Source organism: Convolutriloba macropyga, chromosome 6 (genome assembly GCF_964194025.1).
Source record: "Convolutriloba macropyga chromosome 6, txConMacr16.3, whole genome shotgun sequence".
In the NCBI taxonomy this organism is placed as follows: domain Eukaryota; kingdom Metazoa; phylum Xenacoelomorpha; order Acoela; family Convolutidae; genus Convolutriloba; species Convolutriloba macropyga.
In genome coordinates, this window is record NC_134473.1 from 67,771,653 (window position 1) to 67,796,052 (window position 24,400).

Consider the following 24,400-nt stretch of genomic DNA (forward strand, 5'->3'; position numbering starts at 1 on the left):
ATTAGGCTTCGTCGTAGAACACAGATGTTATCTGCTATTATTGACATTGAATGATACGGCAAAAACTATAACATAGCTGCAGATTGCCAGAAAATAGCCGCAAAAGCTCGTAGATCTGCAGTCTCCAAAAACCAGTAAAAAAAGTAAATTGTCTTTTCATTGAGAGCTGACAAGTTATATTTTGATTAAAAATCTGTATAAGTTTTTGCTGCCTTTATTAGCTGCTCTCTAATACCCTTCAGTTAGAGCGACACACACATTTGACCTGATCTCTTTGAATTAAAGTAAATAAAAGTCAATTTAAAATTGAGGAAGCCATTTTTGTGTGAGGTAAGTCGTGTGACCAAAAGTTTAATCACGCAAATGAACAAAAAACTCGCTCCACTAAGAGCGAAAAATGACGTCAAGCACGCACTTCAATTGAAATTGCATGAACGAATGAACAAAAAGCAGATTTTAAGTGGTTGTGGCGTCATATGGTCGTAACAACAATCGCGACGACGAAATTTAAAAAAACTAGAGAAGTCCAATAATAGCCGCAGCTATCGTTGTGCTGCTATTATTAAAAAAAGGCGCGCAAAAACTATGAAAAAAGGCGCATACTGAAAAAACAACTTTTCATCGAATATGGCGAAATCTTGACAAGATTAATATTTTAATGCTTCCTACTCAAGGTGTAGACGCTTTCAATCTATCAACATATTTACTAATCGTATTTCAAGATCACTTTGGATGAGATAAACCTTCTGACAATTAGGAAATTCGCATTGACAGCAAGCCTCGGACAACTACAGTTAAACATGGACCGACCAACAAATGGGTTTATCCCGTTTCTATTTCTGACTTCAATTTTTTATACTGACTCTGTTCATTTTGAATTGCTTTGCTGACCAACTGATGCTCAAAATCACTTTTAGCAGAATGCGAGAAGCGAGAAACTAGCCTAGAGAAGTCAAAAAAATTTCACGCAAAATGTTGAAAAAGCGGAAAAATGAGGTAAAGCGAAACATTTTTTTGATCGACGAATAAAAAAACATAGTAGGACAAGTCCTGATGTACAATTCAAAGAATTTTCATTGACTTAACAAAAAACTAGACCAGGAATGAACTATGAATGGATTGGAAAAACCATTTAGAAAAAAATCCAATCCAAAAAATTGAAAAAACAGTAAAAACCAAAGTGAAATTGCCGCATGTGAACGAAAAAACCACTAGCGAGAAAGCAAATATTTGTTCAAACACCGTTTTCTCACTCTACTTTAAATTTAGAGCGAAAAAATTTCACGCCGCAAAACCACGCTTTTCCGCTCCACTTCCTGTTTCGGCGTGACCAAAATCACCACTGCAATTTGACTTCAAAAATCATGAAAATGTGTGAACTTAATTTTAGGGGTGTTGGGGGGACGACGACGAGAAGTTGAGGTAGGTATGTGTTTGGTAGAGGGGGGGGGGGGGTGGGTAGCGCAGATGGGGGTTTGTATTTGTAGTTCTGACAGTGAGGAGTTACAGCTACGGAAAGAATATTTCTGAAAACGTCCTTTGCACCTTGAATGTGACCAGCAGTTGATGCTATGTTTTATTGACTACGCTACTGTTGAAGTCCACAGTTCGAAAACAGAAGTCAACGTTCTAAACAAAAGGTATTGTTCAAAACCAAAGTCGAAAGTTCAGGTCATGACCAAACTTGCTTCAGCTAAAAAAAGAACTGTGGAATACTGACTCTTCTTTTCCAGTCGTTAAGATTCAATTACATTAATTGCTTCAAACTTCCTTCGAGAGCAAATATGGAACATGGCCGATTAAAGTCGGGCTAATTGCTCTCAAACGACCGGTGAGCGGGTGGCTTTGGTATTAACATGTTGTTTAGGGAACTAGCTTTGGGGGGCGGGGTGTGAGAAGAGTGGTGGTCTCAGGGGGTCGCTCAAGCGATGGGGGGGGGGGTGGGGCTTAACGATGAGTATAAATGTCACGGTGGAGTAGAGGGACAGAGGGGAATCTAACTTTTTTAAGATTTAGGATTAAAAACCCCGTTCTTCACCACGAATTTGGCCACGCTCCTTGGCCACTTAATGCCCTCCCCTCTTTACCCGTTTCAGAGGACGAAAAGTCACATGCTCAGACGAAAAAGGAGGAAAATGGCAAAAAAAAGACCACAGGACTAATATAATTGCTACAAACTTCGTTTGAGAGCAATTAAAAAAATTAATAGATTTGAATAGTTTAATTGTAAAATAGCAATTTAAAGTATAAAGAGAAGAAGACAAAGATCACCTTATAAAAATGACAGTGTCAACCCCTTCGGAACTTTTTCTGTTCATAATGTGTATCATTTGAAACTTGTTTATTTATCGCACATTATTCAAGCATCAAATTAGGATGTAAGCAATGAAAAATAGTCTCTTTTTGAATCGCTTCACTATCAAGAAGAAAAAGAAAGCACCACACTTAAAGATACCAACTTTTATACATATTAACATCATCAAAATAATGCGCACAAGCTCAACTCAGCTACCACCACTAGCAGTGGTAGCAGTGAATGTATTAGAATATAGAACAATAGTTATAGTACTAGTTAGAATACTCTACTAGAAAAAGAGCAAAAAATAGTTAGGAATTCAATATTAATGAGGTGAGGGAAAATCGCGACGGCAGGTGGAAACAACACGAAATATTTTTTGACTCCAGTAGCAATTCAGCAAAACTCGGCTGCTATAATTCCCACAATTTTGCCATAGTTCTTCTCTTCAAAGCAATCAGACTGCTAAAGAGTATTTTTCAGACAAGTTCACTGCTCCCACCTTATGGATCATAGTTGCCGTGATTCATATGTTACTGTGTTAGCCTTGTGAACAAGCGGCGGGCAGAATCGCTCTACTTCATTGAAGTACATTAATAAATAATTAAGCTTCCTCAATCAAGCAGTGAATATTTGGTATTTAGTAGGGAAAGATAGATCTGCTAAACTGTGCACTGTATAAATTGCTCAGCATTAAAAGACGCATTGTTAAAAACTCAAAACAAAATCATGGACGAAAAAATCGAAGCATTAAAGCGTCTTTTAAGCAATTTTGGCGATGGCTATAATTGTTGAAATTTATAGATAGATAGATAGATGAACTGCTTTTAGATGAGGTAGGAAATAGGTTGAGGTTTAACACGATGGGGGAGGTTCATTATAAATTGCCGTACAACAGGTTCTACGGTAATTGAGATTTAGCCAAACAAAAACAGACCATAAACAGAGTAACTTTTGGAAGCGTGCTAATAAAATCTTGCTTCACTCAATGATACGACACAATACCAATAAGATCATTCCAGTTTTCAAGCCTCATTCTTTAATGACATAACTGAATTGATAAAGATTCAAAGAAAATTAAAGAAAAACAATTCAAATTCCTTGAATACAAAGTCGAAATAAAGAATTGAAAAATTTGGATTTTGTTCTAATTTGGCTTAAAATCTCTGTTTTGTAAACTTTGTATCAAAAATACAAATTCGTTTCTAGCCAACCGACATCTCCAAATTAGCAAGTACTTTTTTTCAGATAGAGCGCACAACTATTATGAGAAAGGATAGTGTGCTCAACGTTCCCACTCAGGTTTGCAACCTATTCTTGTAGACCCCCCCCCCCCCGCTTACGATCACCAATCTGTTATGTTATATGACCATAAATTAATGCGAGTCATAAACAGCACTAAAGGGGGAGGTAAGGGGAGGGGAGGCAGAATAGATCCGTGATTTGAAACCATTTGTATGGGAAATATACATTCACGTATGAGTAGTGAAATGCTAAATTCATTTCGACATGCTCTCAACAAATTCTGTGCATCAAGAAGACAAATTCTTGTTTTCTAAACATTGTGACAATATTTGTTTCTCAATGTTTTTTTAGTTGTTTATTCGTCTAAAGCAAGTCAAATTAACATATATAGTGAATCAATTTTGTGAAATATTTTTACAGTTTCAGGGAAAATAAACATAATTTAATAAAGGCACACAAGCAAATACACCTTGTTGAAGTTACAGCATAAAATAGAGAACGACTAGTGGAAACAGAGATAATGGATCAATGCTATCACATTCCAAACATAACTGAAGCTAATTCTGGTTCGGGAGGGGGGGGGTTGTGTTAGTGAGAGGCGGGGTTAAGGGTAGCGTTTTGACTGATACTATTTTTGGCAAAAAGGAAGGATTTTCGGAAGGTGTCGAACGATTACTGATCAGGGGATAAAAATTCTATAGGATTATAAATTATAGGATTTTGCTATATAAACAATGATTTAATTTATTAATTTACACATTAGTTTCATAGCAGCGAACTAAGCCAAGGTATTTGAGCGGTTTTAGACTTGTGTTAGAGGCCTCAACTCTTAATAACAACTATAGATTTCAATCAGCAAAACTAACCACTACATTTTATGGTTTTCATCAATATCATTATCAATCAATCAATCAATCAAATGCACCTTTCAATTATTTCGGAACTTTGTTCAAATTTTGTTTTTCTTCAATTGTATACAAACTTAATCAGAATGCATAGAATGCTTGCGTTCACGTGACCATTCTTCGTGTGTTCTCAAGAGAACAGTAACCCCATCATTTCAGCCACTACTACTAGTCGCAATAATACTAGCTCCAACAGTGACATCTTGAAGGGGTAAACGCGTTGTCCCCGGGGCCGAGAACGAGGAGTTGATAGCAGGGGTACCCATGCCACCACAGCCACCTAGGGTACTTTCAGATTGGGCGGAGGAGGCGGCTGCTTTGGGGGAGACAGAGGTGGAGTTATTGTGATGGAGGTGGTGGATTTGGCAGTCAGGGGCGGACGACGTTGCACTTTGATCAAAGATCTCACCCAACAACTGAGGCAAGGGTTCCCAATTAGACTTGTTCAGCTGGATTCCGAACAGGTACTTGCGGTGTTGGAAGCTGATTGAGCGAAGACCCATCAATTTGTCCAGGAGCTCGTTGAGTCTGTTTGAGTTCGGGGGACTGTTCAGTTGGCAAAAGAGACGGAGACTGTGTAAATATGGCTCCTGCGATTTCAGCACCATTTCTTGACATTCAGACGACAATCCCTCACGGTCTGAAAAACAACCAAGATTTAATTTTACAATACGCGACAGCCGGAAAGTTACCCTCACTTACCTGTACAATTACAATGAGGAACAACTTTTTGAAGAGCGGAATAAAGCAATAAGACATGAAAAATATTGCCAAACAATGTTGCATTACATTACTCATGTCCGATGCAATTGGGTCTCCAAATTTTGTTTTTAGGTCTCGGCTCATTGGGCGAGACAGCAACGTAATAGATTGCCAGCTCATTCGTTTCGTCACAATTTTGACAGATTCGTGATTTTCGAGGATCAATTTTTATTATTATCGGGAACAAACTTCCTTAAGAGCGTAATTAATTAGAAAAGGGAAGTATGTGACGTGTCTCACCAGGAGCCAGGATGCAGATAGCAGTGAGTAGGGCAAATTCAATGTCGTGTAGGTTCATCAGGGCCAGCTGGCGAACGAATTGCCACATTTGGGTTCCAAAGCCATACTTGAGAAGTCCGTCCTCCATCTGCTCGTGGGTTGTCCAGTGGCCAGTTGCCATCAATAGACGATCAGTTGCCACGTCAAAGTACTGGGCAGAGTTGATCATTAGCACCTATCAACCAAGCAAGTATAAACTCTACGGAGGCTACAACTTAACTAACAGAAGCCGACTATCGTCGGACAAATTGCTCTCGAACAACTCGCAAGGCAAACAATCTATAGGCTAGAGAAACTTTATTGGTGAAAAAACTTCTGACTTGGGAGGGTTTCAAACCCGCGTCCTCTCGGGTTGGAGTCGGGACATTTTCCACTACTCTCTACGGGCGAAGTACAGTCATCGCTCCCAATTGGTTTTATTTTAGCAACAGACTTAATTTCTGAATGCGCGCAATTGCAATCACTCAAAATACCAAAAAGTCAAGCGTGAAAAGGTCACTAGAGAAGAGCAATCAAAAACAACATAGCTGGCAGATTGCCTGAAAATAGCCGCAATAGATTCGTAGATCGGCAGTTTAAAAAAACAGTAAAAGACAGACCAAAAAAAATTGTCTTTTCATTGAAGGCTGATCTGGTATATTTTGATTTAAAATCTGTATAAGTTATTGCTGCCTCTATTAGCTGATCTCAAATAACCTTCATTTAGAGTGACACACCCATTTGACCTCATCTCTTTGAATTAAAGTAAATAAAAGTCAATTTCAAAGTGAGGAAGTCATTTTTGAGAGTGAGGTAAGTCAAGTGTTACCAAAAATTTAATCACGCGCATGAACAAAAAAATTCGCTCCACTAAGAGCGAAAAATGACGTCACGCATGCAATTCAGTTGAAATTGCATGAACGAATAAAAAAAGTGGCTGTGACGTCATATGGTCGTAACAAAAATCATGACAAAATAAAAAAACATAGCAGGACAAGTCCTGACGTACAATTCAAAGAATTTTCATTGACTAAACAGACAACTAGACCTAGAACGGACTATGAATGGATTGGTAAAACCATTAAGAAAAAAATCCGATCCAAAAAACGAAAAAACAGTAAAAATCAAAGTCAAATTGCCGCATGTGAACAAAAAACCACTAGCGAGAAAGCCAATTTTTGTTCAAACACCGTTTTCTCACTCTACTTTAAATTTGGAGCGAAAACAATTCACGCCGCAAAACCACTCGCTTTTTCGCTCCACTTCCTGTTTCGGCGTGACCAAAATCACTACTCCAATTTGACTTCAAAAATCATGAAAATGTGTGAACAGCTCTTAAAAAAAAAGACAGCGCCCCAATACAATTCAAATTCTTCGAATTGTAAAAAACCAAGAAGGCCAATAATAGCCCCAGCTATCGCTGTGCGGCTATTAATAAAAAACTAACATCAGGCGAGTTGCTCTCAAACGACCGGCGAGCGGTTGGCTTTGATAGTACCCAGCTGGGGCTGCATTGAGGGGGGGGGGGGGGTGAAGCGAATAGGGGGGTTACAGTTGGGGGGACTGGAAGAGAGGGGGGACGCAACCACCATGTAGAGGAGGGAGGACTGCGGGTGCGTTGGGGGGGTCAAACTTTCAAGATTAAGAACAGCCCTTTGCACCATGAAATTGCCTCCTCAAAAGTTTTGGTGAATCGTATTCTTAGAGTATAGTAAGGCTTAGGGCTCCAATAGATTTTAATGCCCTTCGATACCTGTTTATCTTGTTTTTGAGGACGAAAAGTCAAATTGGTCAAACAAAAAATCGCATAAAAAGATCACAGGACTAATATAATTGCTACCAACTTTGTTTGAGAGCAATAAAGAATGTTCCAGAATGTGATGGTTTCAAAGAAACATCAAGAAACTTAGAAGTTTTCTTTATTAAAGTTTCAAAGAACGAAAGAAGAACTTACCTGACGAACTTTATTGCTGTGTCGATAAGTAATGACCACAAAACTAAACTCAATTCTAATTTTGTTTTGGCGCCATCATTATCTTATTGACCTATCAATCATACGTCAGAAGTAAATTCTCCCACCAACAGAAACCTGATCTAACATCCACCGACATCCAACTAATGAACTCGATTGTACCCAAGCCATATATGATTCTCATGAAATGTTGATGAAAATAGAAAATCACCTCCGGGATTCGGAGTTAAGATCTATTCACATGCCAATCATGTAAAATATTTTTAGCTAATCTAAATTTTCCCTGTATCTTTTCGCATAAATAACTACTATATATACAAGCTAATTTTTGTATATTTTCAGTTTAATGATGAAGTTTAATGATTTTGTATATTTTCAGTTTAATAATGAATTTAAATTAAAATTCAACTTATTGAATTCTTTGACCCGTGTTATCGACCACGACGCAGAAGAAAACGGTCCAGTGAAAAAAAGACACACGTTTACAATGATTGGTTCCAGCTTCGTTCGATTACAACTAAAAATCATGCTTTCAAAATGAAAATAAAAAAATCCCAATTTCACTTTTGATAGGAAATAACTTCTAGAGCAATTTTAAGAAAAAACTCACAACTCCACGGGTCAAATCGGACTAGATCAATCAAAAGAATTGTCCAAATGCAACTTCCAAAGGATATATATTCCTGAGGTTTTAATTGGAAGTGCAGAATTCGTATTACTTTGTTCAACTTTAGGAATGATGGACACCACTGCGCACAAAACTTTTCTAATCTCATACAATTACAGCAAACCCTCTTTTAACAAAAAGTTATTTTTTAATATCTTTCAATTGAGATAAATTTGTCTTCCGACCGTTGGCGTTTGAGATATTTTAACAAAAAAGACCTCTCAACTATTTGGAGAGTAACTGCAAAATGGTGGAAATTTTTGATGATTTTTTTTCAAGTAACATTTTGTTTCTATTGCTCTAATTTATGGCTCGACCAAAAAGGTTTCTAATCCTGGCATTAGGATTTCTGAATTTACAAATCCATAAATTTTGCGATGACTTCGCAACCTTTTAAAATGGGTTCAATTTATCATTGAGGGCTAAGCCGGCAAAAAATATATCAGTTTTCTGTCGAGCGGAGAACGGTGAATGTCTTCCTTCCAAGAAAAGAAATTTAGGTTCTCCGACCGAAGGTTTCTGAATATTTGCAAAAAGTGGAAACATAGCTGGCAGATTGCCAGAAAATAGCCGCAATAGCTTCGTAGATCTGCAGTCTAAAAAAAAACAGTAAAAAAGACAGACCAAAAAATTCCTCTTTTCATTGAAGGCTGATCTGGTATATTTTGATTAAAAATCTGTATAAGTTATTGCTGCCTCTATTAGCTGATCTCAAATAACCTTCATTTAGAGTGACACACCCATTTGACCTCATCTCTTTGAATTAAAGTAAATAAAAGTCAATTTCAAAGTGAGGAAGTCATTTTTGAGAGTGAGGTAAGTCAAGTGTGACCAAAAATTTAATCACGCGAATGAACAAAAAAACTCGCTCCACTAAGAGCGAAAAATGACGTCACGCATGCAATTCAGTTGAAATTGCATGAACGAATGAAAAAAGTGGCTGTGACGTCATATGGTTGTAACAAAAATCATGACGACGAAATAAAAAACATAGCAGGACAAGTCCTGACGTACAATTCAAAGAATTTTCATTGATTAAACAGAAAAACTAGACCTAGAATGGACTATGAGTGAATTCAGAAAAACATTTTAAGAAAATCAGAACAAAAAAATAAGAAAAAAAAACAGAAAATCAATATCAGAATGCCGCATGTGAACAAAAAAACCCCTAGGGAGAAATGAAAATTTAATTCAAACAAAAAACTAGGCCTAGAATAAGCTGTAAATGGATTAGGAAAACCAGTTAGAAAAAAATCCGATCCAAAAAATCGAAAAAACAGTAAAAATCAGAGTGAAAAAACTACTACAGAGAAACCGAATTTTTGTTCAAACACCGTTTTCTCACTCTACTTTCAAATTAGAGCGAAAAAAATTCACGCCGCAAAACCACTCGCTTTTTCGCTCCATTTCCTGTTTCCGCGTGACCAAAATCACTACTCCAATTTGACTTCAAAAATCATGAAAATGTGTGAACAGATCTTAAAAAAAACAGCGCCCCAATACAATTCAAATTCTTTGAATTGTAAAAACCAAGAGAAGGCCAATAATAGCCCCAGCTATCGCTGTGCGGCTATTAAAAAGAACACTCGGGAAGACTTTCACACCTGTTTTTTTTTAGTTTCCAATCCAATATACTAACACAAAATTTTAGTTATAATAGCCTAGAAAATGATCAAAATTGGAAAGAGCTTTGCCAAACATTTGCTCCAAATTTTTGGTGAAAAATCATTGTAAAGGTGAACCACTTTTAAAGGTGAACTCACTTCATCATTCAACTATCAAGAGGTTTTATAGCAAGCAACAAACCATAAGACGTACAGGGTTCGCACGTTATTAACATCCGATGAGAGCAACTAGCGGTTTAGACCGCAGAATTTTTTTCGATGTTTTTCAACATTTTTTGCCTGATTACTGATCAGTTCGAAGCCTTTCACTATTATATACCGATAAGTTCAAAAACTAAAAATTGTTAATCCTAAAAACGTCCTATTTATCCTATTTATTAGGTTTCATAATTAGGTTTACATAAAATGATGTTAAATAACTTTTTCCGACCATTCTACATATATAAGAACGTGTTTATCTCTGAAAATAGCGCCTGCTTTATTTACTCTGTAACAATCATGTCTCCCCTAAGGTCTTAACTGCACTGCGCTTCGTGGCCCTTAAAGAGATAATTTGTATAAAACATTAAATTGAATAAATTCAGAAGAATTTCTCCAAAACCACCGGCGGGTACTGATTTAATTGAAGTCTGCTTCAGCAGGGGAGGGGGGTTGGGGCCAATATGATTTCATTAGAGCAGAGCTTTCGTTAGACTAAGAAAAATGAAACCACTTCGGCGCACTTTTGATAACAGTTTTAATAATAAAGTGCCGCCGCGAACCAAGTTATTGAACTAAATTCTGGAAGGGTGAAATTAAGGTCACGCAGAAATCAAGCTGTCAAGCGCAAAAAAGTAACTCGAGAGGTCAAATCCCTGAAGCGAAAGAAAATATTCTAGGACAAAATGTTGCATAAGACAAACGGCTGCAATAATTGAAGAGTAGCGTTGCACTTGCACGAGCAATTGTAGCTTAGCACAGAAACAGCCCTAGCAGAATGGAAGCAGTTTAACTAATCTACTGTTTCAAATTAGTTTTCTTTAAATCGTGTTAATCGTTCATTTACATCTCATTCAATGTCAGCATCAATTGTGCACCCCTCCACCTTCTTGAAATTTTACCAACACTTATTTTGCAACAGTGTCATAAAAAGCATACCAACAGAAATGAGGGGGGGTAGATCTCATTTTCAATCAATTACAGACAGCATATTAAATATAACCCAGGTACCTCAATACAGGCGGGCTTGACCAGTTTGATCTGGTGTTGCTGGTCGAGATGGGAGAAGTTGTGGAGGCGCTTGGCCAACTGGATCACGCCCTCCATGCAGATACGGGTGACATGTGTCATGTGCTGGAACTTCATCTGTCTCTGTCTGTCCTGTGGAAGAGAGATCAGACCCGGATCTCCAGTGCGCCCAGGCCAAGGCTGAATAAACAATAAAACCCATTCGTAGGAAACAAGGCCTAGGGAAAATGCTCTGCCTGAACTAATTGCCGAGCAGTAATTCAACTGTAAAGTCTGGGATCAATTTAAAGTCAAGTGACGATTTAAGCTTTTTTTTAAGTTGATTGAAACAAAACACGTCTATCAATGTATTGAAGTTCACTGGAACAACTTTCTTAAGATCAATGCAAAAATCTGTTCTAGATGGAGTTCAAGATGCGATTAGCTGAACTAGTAAATAGTACACAAATTGAATAAAAGGAGAGCTATCAAAATATGTTAAAAAATAGAAGCAAATTTAACTCGAATTAAAAACCTTAAGCAAATCTGAAATAAATTTAAATTAGAAGTTTGTTTTGTGGGTACCGGCAGGAGTTGAGTCTTTTCAGGACTGGGCATCCCTATAGACCATCTGTCTCGCACCAGCTTCTGCACCAACTCAACCTCTGCTATAGACACACCACATCTAAAACAAATTACTCCAATAACTATATTCGTATAATCAACAATGAGGTTTCTGAAACAAAAATTCGTGGCTCTCATAGTCGTATTCGGAAAGACTATAAACCATAGTTTCGCCTTTCCAGGAAACAAAGCTGTTAACAGCATATCCCATTAACCCAGACAGGAAGAAAACATTAATAAAATTAGCCTTTTTCAACTTTACTGTGCGAGAAAAAATGTAATATAACCGAATAAACGTCGGAAGAATTGCTCTCGAACGACTAGTGGGGGCTCTAATGAATTGAGGCCTGCTTCAGTCGGGGGGGGGGGGGGCTAAATAGGACTAAGAAGTTCAATAGTGGGCTTCAAATATCCACATTAGAGGTTAATATATACCCCTATTAAGATTTAAAGTAAAAAATGGCACCGGTTTCGGCGCACTTTTCATTTGACTTTTAGTATTAAATTGCCACCAATCGAGTTCAGCTGCCTGAAATTGTGATTGAGAGATAATTTTAGAGCACGCGAAACGCAAAAGGTCAAGGCCGTAAACGTCACTCGAAAAGTCAAAATTGTCAAGCAAAAATTTTGCATAAAAAAGACACACGTTTACAATAATTGCTATAAACTTCGTTCAAGAGCAATTAATAACAAAGAAAAAACGTCAGACGACAAAACAAAAAACAGCAGGAAAAGTCCTGAACTACAAATCAAAGAATCTTTTTAAACAATAAACCAGACCTCAAAATGAACAAGAGTTGATTACGAAGAGCAATTAAAAAAGAAAATTGAAAAAAAAAAAACAGTGGAAATCGATGTTAAAATGCCCCATCTGAACAAAAAACCACTAGAGAGAAAGCTAATTTTTGTTCAAACACCTTTTTCGCACTGCACTTTAAAAACATACCCGGCAAATAAGCGCCGTTGATTCCCATGACATGATTGGAAATGAAAGAGGAGAAACAACTAATGAAAAAAATGACTTTTGTACACAATTTTAAATTTGTGACTGTTTTGATAAAAAACATTTTGTGAACCATTATGTCATTTTGCAGCTGAACATACTCCTATTTCGTAGTGACACGACAAAGGCATAGTATCAAAACCAATAAGCATTAGAGATAATAACTGGGGGAAAAGTTCGAGTAACGGGCATCTAAAACTGGTCTTTATGGGTTTATAACGTTTCTATTTATGATTTCGTTTTTGATACTTATTCTGTTCATTTTGGATTGTTTTGCTGAGCAGCTGATGTTCAAAATCACTTTTAGCAGAATGAGAGAAGAGAGAAACTAGCATAGAGAAGTCAAAAAGATATCACGCAAAATGTTGAAAAAGCGGCAAAATGAGGTAAAGCGAAACATTTTTTTATTCGACGAAGTAAAAAAAAAATAGGAGCACTATAATAGCCGGCTGAAAAGATGAGGGCGGCTATTAACAAAGTAAAGAAATAAGATAGACATATTGACCACCAGTCCTTTAATAGACCCCTTTTTGGGTTAGCACTGTACGATTCGTACGGTCATTTTTATGAGACACATACGCTCTATAAGGAAAAAGCCCTTAAAGTTGAACATACTTCTGTTTCATAGAGAGAGGCTACAGGGGCTACTATCAATACCAATAAACATTACAGATGGTAACTAAGACTTATAGGAACGACGTTCAAATAGCGGGCATCTAAAATTGGGCTTTATGGTTTTATCCCGCTTCTACTTCTGACTTCAATTTTTTATACTGACTATTCATTTTGATTTGCTTTGCTGAGCAACTGATGTTCAAAAACATTTTTAGCAGAATGAGAGAAGAGTAAAACTATCCTAGAGAAGTCAGAAAATTTACACGCAAAATGTTGAACAAGATGTGAACTAAGGTAAACAGAAAAAAATTAATTCGACCATATAAAAAAACAAGTCCTGATGTACAATTCAAAAGATTTCCATTGACTAAAGAAAAAACTAGCCTTAGAACGAAATAAGAGAGAATCGGGAAAACATTTAAAAAAATCCTATCCAACACATCGAAAAAACAGTAAAAATCAAAATGAAATTGCCGCATATGGAGAAGCCACTAGCAAGAAACCGAATTTCTGTTCAAACACCGCTTTTTAACTCTCCTCTTTAAAATTAGAACAGAAAATTTCACGCCGAAAAACCACTCGCTTTTTCGTTCCAATTCATGTTTCGGCTTGACCAAACTCACTACACCAATTTGACCTCAAAATTCACGAAAATGTGTGCAATTTCTTTTAAAAAAAAGACAGCGCCCCAATACAATTCAAATTCTTTGAATTGTAAATATAGGAGCACTATAATAGCCGGCTGAGAAGCTGAAAGCGGCTATTAATCAGAGGGAAAAACACTGTGAGTACAGATCTCAGAGAAAGACAGCATCCAAATAAAATTTAAATTCTTTGATATGTGTAAAACCAGAAACACCGCACAACGCACAAAAATAGCTACTCTTAGCTCACAGCTTTGTTGTTCGAATAAACAAGACAGGAAAACAATAGTTGCTACGAATTTTGATTGAGCAGCTGGCCGTATTTTCCTCTTGTGACAAACTAACGAGGATAACTAACGTTATCTTCCGAAACGTTGAAAACATCTAAATTTGAGAACATCTCAGTCCGCATTTTAAAAAAGAAAACATTATTTTTTGTCTATCTATTCATGATTTTGTCCTTTCAGCAGAAAAGGTACTAAGATTTAGAAGCCAGAAAAAATTAGAAGGATGAATAACGTTACTTTTTCAAAATTTAAAAACATGTCAGTCCGCAATTTTAAATGTAATTCTATCCATTCATGATTTTCTGTCCTCTCAGCAGAAAGGTAGTAAGATTTTTAAAAAAATTAGAAAGATGAGTAAAGTTATTTTCTCATAATTTGAAAACATCTCAGTCCTCATTTTAAAATGTAAATACATTAATTTTTGTCTATCTATTCATCATTTTCTGTCCTCTCAGCAGAAAGGTAATAGGATTTAGACGCAAAAAAATAGAAGGATAAATAACGTTACTTTCTCAAAATTTGGAAATATCTCAGTCCACATTTTAAAATGTAAGTACATTATTTTTTATCTATCTATTCGTGATCTTCTAACCTCTCAGCAGATAGGTACTAAGATTTAAAAAAAATTTAGAAGGATAAATTTACTTTCTCAAAATTTGAAAAAATCTCAATCCGAATTCTAAAATGTAAGTACATTATTTTTTGTCTATCTATTCATCATTTTCTGTCCTCTCAGCAGAAAGGTAATAGGATTTAGAAACAAAAAATAGAAGGATAAATACCGTTACTTTCTCAAAATTTGGAAATTTCTCAGTCCGCATTTTCAAATGTAAGTACATTATTTTTTATCTATCTACTCGTGATTTTCTGTCCTATCAGCAGAAAGGTCCTAAGATTTAGAAAAAAATTAGAAGGATAAATAAAGTTACTTTCTCAAAATTTGAAAACATCTCAGTCCGAATTTTAAAATGTAAACACATTATTTTGTTGTCTATATATTTATGATTTTCTGTCCTCTCAACAGAAAGGACCTAAGATTTAGAAAAAAATCCCATTTCAAATGCAAATTCCAATTGTAGTTTCAGTTGCAAATCGCCGCAAATTAAGTTAGCGACTTGTACTCTGGAAGACAGCAATTTAGATCACTACAAATCAAGTCGAGTGAAAAGGTCATTCCACTGCAGCGAGCAAAAAAAATTCTAGGATATGGTCAGGCAAAAAAGACACACACTCACAAAAATTGCCTCAAACTTAGTCCGAGAGAAATAAACTTAAATTCAAAGGGGTGTCAAAATATATGTCCGAATTAGAAATAATCGACACTAAATTTTGCGATAAATTTATTCACTTTTGAAGCTGGTTTCCATTTTTAATGATACACTGAAGTCAGCTCTACCACGCATCTAAGTTCGCCTGTTCACGATTATTATTGAGCTTTAGTTACTCGTAAAAATAGAGAAATTACTAAGAATTTTTAGTTACCCGAAAAAATATTCAGACAAAAAAATGGTCAGACAAAAAAAAATTGTCAGACAAAAAAATTGCGCATAAAGACCAACCGGACCAAAATTTTAGTAAAATCCTTCTCTGGGAGCAAAATAGCTCAGTCAGTAGTCAACCTCTCGTAAATTGAATTAAAGTTTAGTCAATGATTATCTGTACAGTATTTTAGGCTTTTCTGACATGGATATAATTTCTATTTGGTTTACCTGCTCAATTCAGCAGCACAGTCATACGACGGAGGCAACTTGAACACCCGATGAGAGGTGGACCCATTGCTGTTCACACTGGGCGCTAGTGTAGCACCACTGCTGGCGTGAGCCAAAAAGCCTGAAATAGAAAACTCCATAAAATCATTCATCTCTAATTTTAAAAAACTTGAAAACCAACTTCACACGACCCAATTGCACTGGTCATGAATATAACATATTCGGGATCTATACTGCAAAGCCCCCCCCCCCCAAGCTTAGTGGGCATATAATTTTTACGACCCCCCAGGGGCACGTGCTATTTCTCACATGGTAACGAGCTATACATATAACGGATTAATTATAAGGGGGGGGGGAGCAAAAACACTGGGGAGGGGACAATAGGTCCCATATTTGTTGGCATTGAAAGCCAAATTTTGTCGCAAGGGATGATTTGCCAAGAACACGGGCAAGAGGGTATAGACAAAGGACAAAATAAATAAATTGGGCTGGAGATTGACAGTTTGAGATTTTAAAAATCTAACTCTTGATTCTGACGATAAAATCAATAATTTGGCATCATCGACAGACTCAGAGTTTCATCTTAAAAAACCAAATAGTCGATCTCAAATCTAGTGCATTAATTTTCTACGCCCTCCTGTCCTCTTTCACTTTTCAGCCTTTGTACAACCGCGGTCGTCTTTCCGTGATCAATATTTTCTTAATCTCAGACCAAGATCTATTAAATTAAATTTTAGTTCACCTTGATCTCCAGGCTGTCTGTAATTTGTCTGTGAGGGCACATGTGCTGTGGAACCGCGACCCATCATAGGTTGCACAACAAACACTGGCAGCCCATTCGCATCCACAGCCGTGGGTGGCATACCCGGCTGGTGTCCAGGTGCAGCGGATGCGGATAACAGCACACCAGGTGCTGTGCCAGGGATTGGGTGACCAGACGAGGACACGATTGGAGTTGACGAAGCCGAGGAAGATGAACTCTGATTGGCTGATTTATTTTTGCGCCTTACTTGCATCGATCGACATTGCTCTACAGACATCAGGCCTAAAACACGCATTTTATCATTAAAAAAAATCAGTGAAAGGGGAAAATCTTAGCATGAGAGATCTAACCACATATTTTTTCAACTAGAACGTTAATGAAAAACAAAAGATCACAATCACAATCTGGCATAAAATGAGGTTAGGCACTTTTAACCCAAATTCGCCGTTTTCTTCCAAATTCTTTTAAATTCTCCAATTTTTTGTCTTTATGTATATGTAATGTACCAAAAATAGTTATAGTTACTAACAAATGTAGTTACAGTAACGGATTCTCACAAAATAGTTCATCGCAGTAACAGAAGTGAACTTAATGTCATTTCACCCACAACGCAACCAGGATGCTTGAACAAAAACGGTTCAGTTCGGGCCACAAAATGGAGAAATTCGATAGATAACAGGAAGTTCCAATATCTTATAACGGAAACATTCAATACACCTCATTCATGAATCAGACAAAAACAATCATTCGCGTTGCAGAAAGTAATGAATTCCATTATTCTTTTTAAAAAATTTGTACTCTTCCAAAATGATTTCTCAAATTTTACTAAGCACTTTAAGACTTGAATCGGTACTTACTTGCAAATGAACTATATTGGAGACCATCCGCTTCTAAGAGTGCCGAAAATATACTCGAACACTTGTAAAAATATTGATTCATCAAAAAGCAAATTAAAAAAGGTTCAAAAACAATTGATTTGAAAACATTCGATGATATTTGTTTGACCAATACATTGTCTTCGCGAGTTCAGCATTATCGAAAATCAGTTCCTTTTCGGCACTTTAACACGTCGGATTAGAATAACGTCGGCTTATAGTTCTCAATCGAGTCCTGCCAAAAACGGAATATGGAGACGATTCCAGACGTCGTTTTGAACTGTCTTCCGTCCAGCAATTCGAACACCTTAGCCGAGTCGCGATGCTCACACAACATCTCAAACAGAAGCTTTGTCAATTTAGAGCTAGAGATATACGAAAGTCCCAGACCTGACAGCCCTGTAGATTTCTTCAAAACAGACTACAATCTCCCTTTGGAACGACTATCTTCTATCACAAGCTCGACATTAGGAACAGTTTCCTTTCTAATCTTTGCTAGATCTTCAATCTGAAATCAACCTCCCGGTTAATCTCCAGCAAACAAACAATTTCTCTTTTGTTAACTGCTATCTAAATCTCTATTACTCAAATAATGTTTTCGATCCTTTAAAAAACAAATAGTACTTAGTTTCTCTAAAGAGGCATTTGATAATGTATTTAATGAGATCTAAAAGTGTGCTCTTTTGTTTCATTTTGACTGTACCTACTTCTGTACGCAACAAACAACCCCTTCATGTATTTGTACACAGAAAAGTAACAATCTATTATTAATAGGGTAACATGGCATTATTAATAGGGTAACATAGGGTAAATTTTGTTACATTGCGTATTTTGGCGGCCAGTATTATTATTCATTGTAGCCCTGTTAACAGCACTTTAATTTCTAACTTTTTTCTCAATAACCTAGGACCTGTCAGGTCGATTACAAATCCAATCGCTAGCAAAAACTCAGTTTAGCTCCTTTTTGCAATTCTCTTAATAACTCAAAGATTTTTCGGAAACGCCGTGTCTAAGCAGCACAATCAGAACTGAACAGTACTTGTTACGAACCCGTATCTCCTCACTTGCAATCCTAGTGTATTAGAGAATTTCTCCAATTTGTCTTGAGCACTCGAACTCAGGCATCTCTTAGAACTCGTCCTCTTGTTCTTTCTTGTTCTTCGAGTCTTCGTCTCTCGAGCCAAATTTACGCTGAGTGAGTCGAGTTTCTATTCTAAGCTATTCCACGCTTATCTTATGCACAATTGGCATTTGGTTGATCTGTCAATCTTCTAACAGATTTTTAACAAGTTTTCGGGCAGCATCGCAAAGTTGCGACATAAAAAGAGGGTTTAAATATTGTATGATTTGAAAAACCCATATAACATTAGCAAGGATAACTCATTTTATTGATTGATATTAATTTAAAATTTAGCTCAGGTAAAAGTTTGATACTAGTTTCCACGCATGAAAAAGGAAACTGTTCAAACTCTTCGCTTGTTCCATAGAAGGTGTCACTAACTATGGATACTCTCGAACAGTTCCTAGCTCGCCATTCGACTCCCAAACTTCCAACACGGGTCAAAAATCTCTTCAGCAAAGAGGATTTTGCGAAAAAACAACAGCCGATACAGTCATTGACGGCATAGTTGAAGCAGAGTTCAAACTTCGTTCAAAGCGTGGCAATTTTTCATCAACCCGCTTGGATAAAATTCAGGCCAATTCTGGGCCAAATGGGGCCAGAATTTCCACCCAACAACCGATTAGCCCAGTCCAGTTCACAATTTCACGTGCATCAACTATGAGCAGTGCATTCACAGAGGTAGATGTCGAAATGGAGGAACTTAAGGCCATTCAGGGAAGTGTAGTTAATGTCCACACTTAAAAATAAATCCACAAATGTCAGACAAACGTTCTCGAACGCTGGGGGGGGGGGGGGGTGGTGCCTGATTCAAATTTTAGCTTCCTCCATCAACGAGTGATAGTAGCCTGTTAAGACGTCTTTAGAGCGTTCTTTAGACTAGTAAAGATTTAGACGAAAAATAAAACCAATATCGGCGTAATATTGATTACTCTTCGTAGTAAACTGCCACCAATTCAGTAAGCTGCTTGAATTTTAAATTCTCAGAACGGCAATTTAGATAACGCAAAAGCCAAGTCAAGAGTGAAAACAAAATATCAGAAAAGTAAAATCACTCGAGCGAGAGAACGAATTTTATAAAATGAAACCCAACCCAAACTTTGCATTAAAAGACATACACTAATACAAATATTGCTTCAAAACTTCGTTTGGGATCAATTAAACTCGTGTGAGTACATATCACCTATTCGGAATTGGGATTAGGTTTATTATCTGACTCAAAAAATATCTGATTAATTTGAATTATGATTCTAATGATTAGGTCTAATTATGAGGTGAAAAAGCATAGATTTCAGACTGTACCGAAAAAATTAAAACCGAGCACAAATTAAGTAGAAAAACCGTTCATGAACCAGTCCATGTTCAATAAAATTTAGATTTAAATATTTCCAGATATAAATACACGGAAGTTTACTTTGAAAACGCTCCATTTTTGCCAAATGGACTTCAGTTTCTAAAATCAATGATAAATTTTACAGTAATCTGATTCCTTAATTTATTACAGAAATTCATTTAAACAGTGTTTTTTCACTGCAAGTAGGTATCAATTATCGTCTTAGTGAAAAAAATGAGCATAACCGATTAACGTCGGGCGAATTGCTCTCAAATAACCGGTGAGCAGTTGGGGAATGGGGGGGGGGGGTGAATTGAGGGGGATGTGTGCTGCCCTCACACCTTGAGACTAGTGAGCTTAAAGGTTTTAGCAGAACTTAATTCCCTCTGGGAGCTACCTGTTTATCCCGTTTTTGAGGACAAAAAGACAAATCGGTCATGCAAAAAATTGCATTAAAAAGACCGCAAAACTAAAAATTGCTACAAACTATGTGACTCAGACACATTAAAGAGCGTTAAAGCAGAGATTTTTCCTTTAGGGAGATTAGATTCATCAACAAAAGCAGCAATTTAAAGGACTAGCATATTTCGTCTTAATCAATGAGAACGAATCGAAAAATCGATGGCAACGATTGGGGATAATGTTAAATAAGAACCCGATCAATCAAACAAATATGAGCAAAAATTTTGGATTTAATAACACCTTTGCGCATGCTCATTTCTTTAAAATAGCATAAAAACAGGCTTTCGTTATCTTTTAGGACGTTTTGACAGCAGCATCTTTTCCTGAGCATATAATTATTAAAAATAAGAAACTGATTAAGTATTCAGGAAAGAATTCAGCAGCAAAAATGTCAAAAAATAGGACGACTAATTATCAAAATCAAAACAAGCAGAAATAAATAGATGAAGCTGAAAAACAAGATCTTTCATACGGAAAAATACACTTCCCGGCTTACTGTTAGAAAATCGTGGAAGCTGAGGAGGCTAGAGAGTCATTCAAATCACTCGGTTTTTACGCCTTCACTAAGCTCGTTCTTATGATGAAGCGAATGTTCGCAAAGAGACGAGAAACAGAAGCGGAAAACTTAAATCAAGACGCAAAAACCGTCAAAACATCTTCGCACAGTAAAGAAACAGGATCGCAAGAAACGCCCAATAGCTCAAAAACAACACCAAACAAAATTTCTAAAGTGAACAGAAAATGCGAGAAGGCAACGGAAGAAACAGTTGCAGACAAAACAGAGCAAAACTTCGAGGAAAAACTTTTTCTCAGATTTTCGAGATCAGATCGGGAAGAAGTTGATGGTATAATAGAGGGCGCGATGACAAAACAACGTGTCAAACAAGAGAAAGCAAGAAACAGCGAAATGGACAGCGCTAAAGATAACAATACAAATGACGGAAATAAAGCTTCTGATGCAATCAAACTTTCAGTCCGGGCAATATCCGAGAGGAAAAATTGGGTGTGGGATCTTACGGATACAAATTCAAAGACCGTTACAATTTGGAGCATCATTAGCGTATATGCCGTATTGTACAATTTCATTTTTATCATTACTAGACTCTGTTTTGAGAGGATCAATAATGATTACTACTACTTATGGTTATCATTAGATATTATCACTGATATATTGTATTTAGCAGATATTTTCCTACAGCAGCGATCGACATTCTTATATCAGGGATTGACAATCGTAGAATTAGCGAAGACAAAGCATCGCTATTTCATAACATTCGCATTCAAGCTTGACATTATTTCACTTTTACCGCTTGACTATTCGTTATATGGAATAAAGGGAATATGTAAAATATTCAGAGACACAGAAAATTTAAAAATTTTTGACAAACAAATTATTTTAATTTGTCGATTCAATCGTCTGTTTAAATTCGCAACCATTACAAAATCTTTTGAACGCATTGAAAAACGGACCAATATGCCGAATGCGGTAAGAATAATGCGGCTATGTTTGTACATTGCTATAATTATCCATTGGAACGCTTGCATATTTTTCCTGATCTGTGAGAGCATGACTTTGGGTTCGGACGGGTGGGTTTTTGGGGGAAGCGACGAACGAGATCTAAACACCCTATTACTTGATTCTGTAGCTAGCGGTCAGAGCATGGTGACTAACAGTTCTTACAACCAATTTAGTAACGCTCTCCTCAAACAGCTATCACTACATGTATCACAGAACCAATCTTTCTGCGGTCAGAATAACCCCAGTTTGCTGTGTTTAGCCCCGATTGTTGGTTACTGGGACACTTTCATTGCATTAAGTGATAATATCGACTTCTCTCTTACTTGCAATCAGGGGCTTTCGTATCAACTCTTTCCCAAGATTGATTATCTGCGTAACGAGTCTTTTCTCACAATTTCGGACGATACAATTAATCTCAACGTGAACTCCAGCACGATTGACGGCATTTTTACAGGACACACTCTAGGAACCTGTTTCTTTGTGAAATTTTATAATTCATCTTATTAAGCAAAAAAGTTCTGAAACTTAAAAATTAAGCACGTTTGAGGTCGAAGGAACAATGAGCGGTTTACATCATAGATAATTTTTTTGCTATTAAAAAGAACCTGAGCAACGAAAACCGGTTTTCATTGCACAAATAATTAAATCTTGAAATAAGATTTATTGAATTCATCCACTCCATTTTTCTTTGTAAAAAAACCTACATTTGAAAACCTATATCAGTTTCAAATTTAATGCATAAATACTACCTTAGGACAGATCTGAAACAGCGTTTTAATAACAAAAAAACTCAGATCGACGTGGAATTTAAAATATTTAAGGAAACGGGTTTTTTTTCTAGTTTGGGGCGTCACTGTACGAGACATCAAATGTCAATTCGCATATCAATACCTCTATTCTCTCTACTGGTCCACTTTAACTCTCACTACAATTGGCGAAACTCCTCAACCAGAAAACGACACTCAGTATGTATTCATGGTCGGCGATTTCCTATTAGGAGTTATCATTTTCGCAACCGTCATCGGCAACGTCGGAACCACCATCAAAAATTTTCAAGCAAACGAAACAGACTTTAAATCCAAGCTTGATACAGTAAAGCAGTACATGCATTTTAGACACGTAGACCCAGTTCTAGAGCGCAAAATAGTTCACTGGTTTGAGTATATTTGGGAGAACCAAAAATCGATTGATGAACAGTCGCTTATTGATATTCTTCCGCCAAAACTTAGAGCTGAAATAGCTCTTCACATCCACGTCGAGACTTTGAAACGAGTGTCTATATTCTCCGACTGTGAGCCAGGGTTCCTAATTGAACTGGTGTTGAAATTAAGCCCGGAAGTGTTCAGCCCCGGCGACTTCGTATGTCGCAAAGGCGACATCGGGAAAGAAATGTACATTATAAAACAAGGGTACTTGGACGTCGTTTCAGATAGCGGAGACAAAGTATTCGCAACTCTCAAGCCCGGAAGCTATTTTGGAGAAATAAGTATTCTTGGAATTGAAGGCAACGTTAACGGGAACCGACGCACGGCCAATATCCGAAGTCAAGGATTTACAGATTTATTTGCACTGTCAAAAACTGATTTAGATCAGGCAATGCGAGATTATCCCGAAGCCAAAGAGAGCCTAATCGAAAAGGGGAAGCAGATTTTGATAAGAGACAATTTGTATAAACCATCTAATTCGGAGAACACATAATCGAGTTAATATTTATCCCTACCTCTCACTTTGACTTAAATACACCTGTATATTGCGCTGGTCTATTTATCGGATCAATATTTATATCTGAAAGAATTGGTTGTACAATAGAAGATCAGTTTCCAATGATGCACTCAAAATAGAAACTTTGACAAATAAAAATCGAAGGATCCAACAATGAAATTTAATCAGAACAATTTTAAAAAGCCAGCACGAAGTGAAACTCAGAAGTGAGTTTTTGCTCTTTTTTTAATAACGTGTCCGGTAGTTGGTTGGCCGTGGCTATCGATCTAGTTTAAGCCAAAAAACAATTGATAAAGACGACTGATTCGTCTCAAAGCATCAAAAAGCTTTTAAATACGTTGTGACGTAACAAGTCGCACAAATCTCCAGTAATTTTCAATATTCTCTCGAAGCAGAGACTTCAAAATAATGATTCTCAAAACACTTCTTAGGATTAAAAGCAAGACTGAAGAAACATTTGAAAAGTAACAGAGCCAGCTGCTCGAAGATAGAAAAATTGAGAAAAATAGCAGAACCGGCACAGCAAGACCTAAGAAATTTAAAACCGCAATTTACAACTGTGTCTTAAAAATGAAGAAAGTAGACAAACGTACGCCATAAAAACATTAAAATCTGATTGTCATCTGTTTCAAAATTCTCTTATCTGCTAATTTGAAGTGGAACATAACGATAAATTATTACCACACCAATTATCAGCCTTCTAGTTTAGTTAGGTAGTGAGGGTAAGAGAGTAATCAAACAGACAGAAAATTGTTTTCAGTTGATTAAACTTGCTTGAAGACTAAACA

At 36.7% G+C, this 24,400-nt stretch overlaps 4 protein-coding genes across 4 annotated transcripts in view; 2 read left to right on the forward strand and 2 right to left on the reverse strand.

Annotated features, from left to right (window-relative positions):
* LOC142340548 (transient receptor potential cation channel subfamily M member-like 2) overlaps positions 1–24,400 on the reverse strand; it is a 296,757-nt gene that overhangs the window by 198,123 nt on the left and 74,234 nt on the right. The gene's annotated exons all lie outside the window — the stretch shown is intronic.
* The window catches only part of LOC142340543 (uncharacterized), a 30,459-nt gene continuing 10,183 nt past the window's right edge, over positions 4,125–24,400 (reverse strand). The window contains exons 4-9 of the mRNA XM_075391165.1: positions 16,561–16,863; positions 15,819–15,939; positions 11,522–11,621; positions 10,940–11,137; positions 5,449–5,662; positions 4,125–5,086 (exon numbers count right to left, since the gene is read on the reverse strand). Of these exons, the coding sequence (XP_075247280.1) occupies positions 4,602–5,086; positions 5,449–5,662; positions 10,940–11,137; positions 11,522–11,621; positions 15,819–15,939; positions 16,561–16,863 (1,421 nt within the window). The 3' untranslated portion in view covers positions 4,125–4,601. The remainder of the gene's footprint in view (positions 5,087–5,448; positions 5,663–10,939; positions 11,138–11,521; positions 11,622–15,818; positions 15,940–16,560; positions 16,864–24,400) is intronic.
* LOC142340641 (uncharacterized) lies at positions 20,829–22,397 on the forward strand. Its single transcript, XM_075391331.1, has one exon. The coding sequence runs from the start codon at positions 20,949–20,951 to the stop codon at positions 22,395–22,397; it is 1,449 nt and encodes a 482-aa protein (XP_075247446.1). The 5' UTR covers positions 20,829–20,948.
* LOC142340642 (cyclic nucleotide-gated channel rod photoreceptor subunit alpha-like) lies at positions 22,450–23,684 on the forward strand. The gene is made up of 2 exons (XM_075391333.1): positions 22,450–22,456; positions 22,732–23,684. The coding sequence occupies exons 1-2, from the start codon at positions 22,450–22,452 to the stop codon at positions 23,586–23,588; spliced, it is 864 nt and encodes a 287-aa protein (XP_075247448.1). The 3' UTR covers positions 23,589–23,684.